We start from the raw sequence: 4875 nt of genomic DNA, 5'->3' as shown, positions 1-4875 counted from the left end.
TCTTAGTCATTGCTACTTTTTTTTTAATTTTTATTTTGTAATACAATTCAGTTCTACATATCAGCCACGGATTCCCTTGTTCTCCCCCCTCCCACCCCCCTCACCTTCCTCCCAGCCCACCCCCCATTCCCACCTCCTCCACGGCAAAGCCTCCCCCTCGGACTGAGATCCCCCTGGTAGACTCAGTCCAGGTAGGTTCAGTCCCCTCCCCCAGGCTGAGCCAAGTGATCCTGCATAGGCCCAAGGTTTCAAACAGCCAACTCATGCCATGAGCACAGGACCCGTTCCCACTGCCTGTATGCCTCCCAAAGAGATCAAGCCAATTAACTGTCTCACCCATTCAGAGGGCCTGATCCAGTTGGTGACCCTTCAGCCATTGATTCATAGTTCATGTGTTTCCATTCCTTTGGCTATTTGTCCCTGTGCTTTATCCAACCTTGGTCTCAACAATTCTCACTCATATAAACCCTCCTCATTCTTGCTAATTGGACTCTCAGAGATCCACCCTGACCTTGCCATGGATCTCTGCATCCAGATCCCTCAGTAGTTGGATGGGGTTTCTAGCACGACAATTAGGGTGTTTGGCCATCCTATCACCAGAGTAGGTCAGTTCGGGCTGTCTCTCGACCATTGCCAGCAGTCTGTTGGGGGGGGGGTATCTTTGTGGATTTCTGTGGGCCTCTCTAGCACTTTGCTTCTTCCTATTCTCATGTGGTCTTCATTTACTACTCACATCACCAGGGAGGCTACCTGGAAAATAGGACCCCAAGAAAAACACAGGGATCGCCCAATGACAGAGGAATGGAAGAGATCTACATGAACAGCCTGGACATGAGTTGGGGTAGTGAAGGGCAAGGGCCGAGGGAAAGAGAGCTTGGGAAAGCAGGAGATCCCAGCTGGATCAACAACAGAGAGGGAGAACAAGGACTAGGAGACCATGGTAAATGAAGACCACATTGCTACTTTTTTAAATTTAATTTTTAATTTAAAATAGATACTTCTCTCATGCAATATGTCGCAAACACAGTTTTACCTCCTCCCACTCCTCCCTGGATTCACAACTATTAAAAAATTGCTACTTTAATGTTAGTTGTCCGTATATAATTTTTATGTGTTTAAATTATTTATTTTCTGTAGGTGGGAGTTTTCCTGTGTCCTGCCCAGTCCACAGCTGCTCAGAGCCAAGTAAACACACAGAGGGTTTTATTAATTAAAACTGCTTAGCCATTGGCTCAGGCTTACTACTGACTAGCTCTTACACTTAAACTCAACACATTTCTGTTAATCTATATGACACCATGTTTTCCATGGCTTTACTTTTGTGCCATTACATGCTGCGTCTCCTGACTCAGCCTTCCTCTTCCCAGAATTTTCTTCTCTGCTTGCCCTGCCTATACTTCCTGACTAGCTACTGGCTAATAAGCATTTTATTTATCAACCAATCATAACAACACATATTCATAGTGTACAGAAAGACATCCACAGCAATTTTCTTTAGCTTTTCATATATATATATATATATATATATGTATATGTATAAGTATATAATTATATATATATATATATATACATACACATACATATGTGCCTTTTTCTTATATAGATATTAATTGTAGTTAGATGATATGCCATTGTGGTTTTTACCTATGCATTTATCTAGATAATCCATACTACATAGTAAGTTTAAAAGGGTTTAACCTGTAGATATATGAGGGGAATATCTAGACAAGATATTTATGCTATTCTAGTTACTAAAGACAGTGGTTCTTATCTACAAAAATGCAGAAATACTAATACAAATCACATATTGTAAAATGATACACGTATTTTTTCTTAGGAGTTGAAAGTTGCCTTGTTGAACTTCACTCTGGTGTACAAACATTAATAATACAAGGTAATATTCTTAGAACTATTTGGACCTGGTGAGAGTTTTAATTGTTTTCTACAGTCAATTACAACCATTGTTGTATGTATCGCTCTACATATCACAAATATCCATCAAAATATAATTTTATGGTGAGATTTAACAATGATATCAAGGGACAAGAAAGATGGCTCAGTGGTTGATTGCACATCTTATACTTACAAAAGTCCCAAGTACTGTCTATCTGTATCTATGCCTCCAGAATAAGACACTGCTGGCCTATGCGGGCACCAGGAAATACTTGTGCATACCTTACCTCTCAAACATAAACACACATAAAAGGGTGGGAGGAGGCTTGAGTGATGGCTCAGTGACTAAAAGCACTAGCTGCTCTTACTGAGGACCCAGATTCAATTCACAGCTACTACATGGTGCTCACAGTCACCATTCCAGTTCAAGGAAATCTGTAGATCTATTCTGACCTCCTTAAGTACTAGTCATGTATAGGGTTCACTGATATACATGTGAGCAAAACACTCATACACATAAAAGAGAAACAAATGAAGAAAAATTTAAAAAGCTTGTAATCATGTCATTATAGATTTGATATTTATTTGATATGTACTGATACCTGCATATATGATCACATTATCATGAATAATATAATATTAATCAAAGAATATAACTTTAAAATTGAAATCAGTTCAAAATGAATAAAAATACTTTATACACTGTAATAATATAGGTCCATATTATGCTTTGAAATTATGTTATTGAAGTGTAAATACATTTATAAGGTAAATACATATCAGAAGAGAAGGCAAATATCAAATTTAGCATTATGCAAAATGCTAACATTTACTTTCTGTCTCCTTTTTCTTTAAGACACCTTATCCTGTAGTTCAGTCTTGAAACACACTTGTGATCTGAATTCCAAGAGGAACACTTTCATCATATTTTCACTTTAAGCTCTGATTACTAGGGGTGGCACAAACATAAATAAAATGCAGATAGTGCCATTGTCTGTTTACTGTTAAGAACAATTTTTCTAGCTTTTAAATCCCTGCCTTTGGTTAGTGGGGCCATTCTCAGGAATCAGGTATTTAGGCTAGTAGGGGCCCTGTCCCTTTGAAATATAGCTTGGTAAATTCTGACTTCTCTATTCCTGCCTTAATGATCTTTCCAAACTTTTAAGCTGAAAATATTGTTCCCTGCAGGTGTGTTATATAAATAATATGTTAAATAATTAAAACACAACAGGTATTATGTTTATTCATGTTCTATAGAACCATTCCAACGGTTCTGTATTTTTTCTTATTCTTCTCTATACAAATACTAGTTCTTAAATTGACAGATGGCCCTTTCCTCTTTTCTCTATAGTATACCTGAAAACGAGACTTCTGCAGTGACCTTCATTCTCATGGGCTTCTCAGAATTCCCAGACCTCCAGATCCCCCTCTTCCTTCTCTTCCTGATCATATACACAGTCACTGTGCTGGGAAACCTGGGCATGATTGCCGTCATCAGGCTCAACCCCAAGCTGCACACCCCCATGTACTTTTTTCTTAGTCACCTGTCCTTTGTGGATTTCTGTTACTCTACTGTTGTGACTCCCAAACTCTTAGAAAACTTGATTGTGGAAGACAGAAGGATCTCCTTTACAGGCTGTGTCATGCAGTTCTTCTTCATATGCCTATTTGTGGTGACAGAAACCTTCATGTTGGCAGTGATGGCCTATGACAGGTTTGTGGCAGTGTGCAATCCCCTCCTCTACACAGTGGCTATGTCTCCAAAGTTCTGCTGCTCACTAGTCGCTGCATCATATTCCTGGGGTATAACCTGTTCCTTTGTATTCAACCACTTTATTTTGGTCTTATTCTTCTGTGGGACCAAGTTCATAAATAACTTTGCATGTGAGCATGATGCTGTTGTTGCTGCAGCCTGCTCTGACCCCTACATTAGTCAGAAGTTCATGTTCATCTTGGCCACTTTCAATGAGCTAAGCAGTCTGATGATCATTCTCACCTCTTATGTCTTCATTGTCATCACTGTCATGAAAATGCCTGCAACAGGGGGACGCTACAAAGTCTTCTCCACCTGTGCTTCCCACCTCTTTACCATCACCATTTTCCATAGCATGATTATTTCTCTTTACTGTATTCCCACTACCAAAAGTTCCTGGCTTCTGGTCAAGGTGGCCTCAGTATTCTACGAAGTAATCATCCCCATGCTAAACCCATTCATATACAGCCTCAGGAACAAGGATGTGAAGGATGCAGTTAGGAAGCTAATTAACTCTCATTTGTAATCATAAAATGTGGTTCCTGAGCAAGTAGGCTTTCTTTCTGAACAACAAAAGACTCCTTTCTTATTTTCTTTTCATAAGTCAATTCAATGACAGCTCACTCCCATATTTAGTATCATGAATTATAAACTGTAAATATTATTTCAAATTGATACTTTTACTATTTAAATTAAAATGTCATGGATTCACTTTCATGAATTGTTTAAATATATGTACTGAGCATTATTTGGTATTTTTGGTGTTTTTGAGCCAGGGTTTTTCTGTGTAGCCCTGGGTATCCTGAAACTTGCTTTTGTAGACCAGGCTGACCTTGAACTCACATAGATCCACATGTCTCTGCCTCCTGAGTGCTGGGATTAATGGCATGGGACACCACAGCCAGGATTTAGTATACTTTTGAATTTCAAAATTTGTGTGGATTTTTAGATGATCTGTATGATTTCGTCAAGAAAATTTCTCCGAAGTTTCTCCTTGAGAAATACTAAATAGAAAATGCTGAGTATAGTTTTCTTTCTTATTTTTAACTCTACATGGACTATTTTTGCATTGGAAATCCTTTTTTAAATAAACACAAAAATATATTTCCCAATATTCCCTCTGATTTTCCTATTTTGAATAGCATCTCAATAGAAACAAGGTTGTGAAGGATGTAGTTTGGATGACATTAAGCTCTCATTTGTCATCATAAAATGTGGTTCCTGAGCAA

General features: G+C 38.4%; 1 protein-coding gene across 1 annotated transcript; it reads left to right on the top strand.

Annotated features, from left to right (window-relative positions):
- The first annotated feature begins 3218 nt into the window (after positions 1–3218).
- LOC131907791 (olfactory receptor 5D13-like) lies at positions 3219–4172 on the top strand. Its single transcript, XM_059258884.1, has one exon. It carries the CDS (start codon positions 3219–3221, stop codon positions 4170–4172), a length of 954 nt encoding a protein of 317 aa, XP_059114867.1.
- Positions 4173–4875: the final 703 nt, after the last annotated feature.

Source organism: Peromyscus eremicus, chromosome 4 (genome assembly GCF_949786415.1).
Source record: "Peromyscus eremicus chromosome 4, PerEre_H2_v1, whole genome shotgun sequence".
Lineage (NCBI taxonomy): Eukaryota > Metazoa > Chordata > Mammalia > Rodentia > Cricetidae > Peromyscus > Peromyscus eremicus.
This window is presented reverse-complemented; position numbering and strand designations above follow the sequence as displayed.

Excerpts from the sequence above, each read along its gene's own strand:
- LOC131907791 (XM_059258884.1), top strand. The coding sequence starts at position 3,219 with ATGGCCCTTTCCTCTTTTCTCTATAGTATACCTGAAAACGAGACTTCT.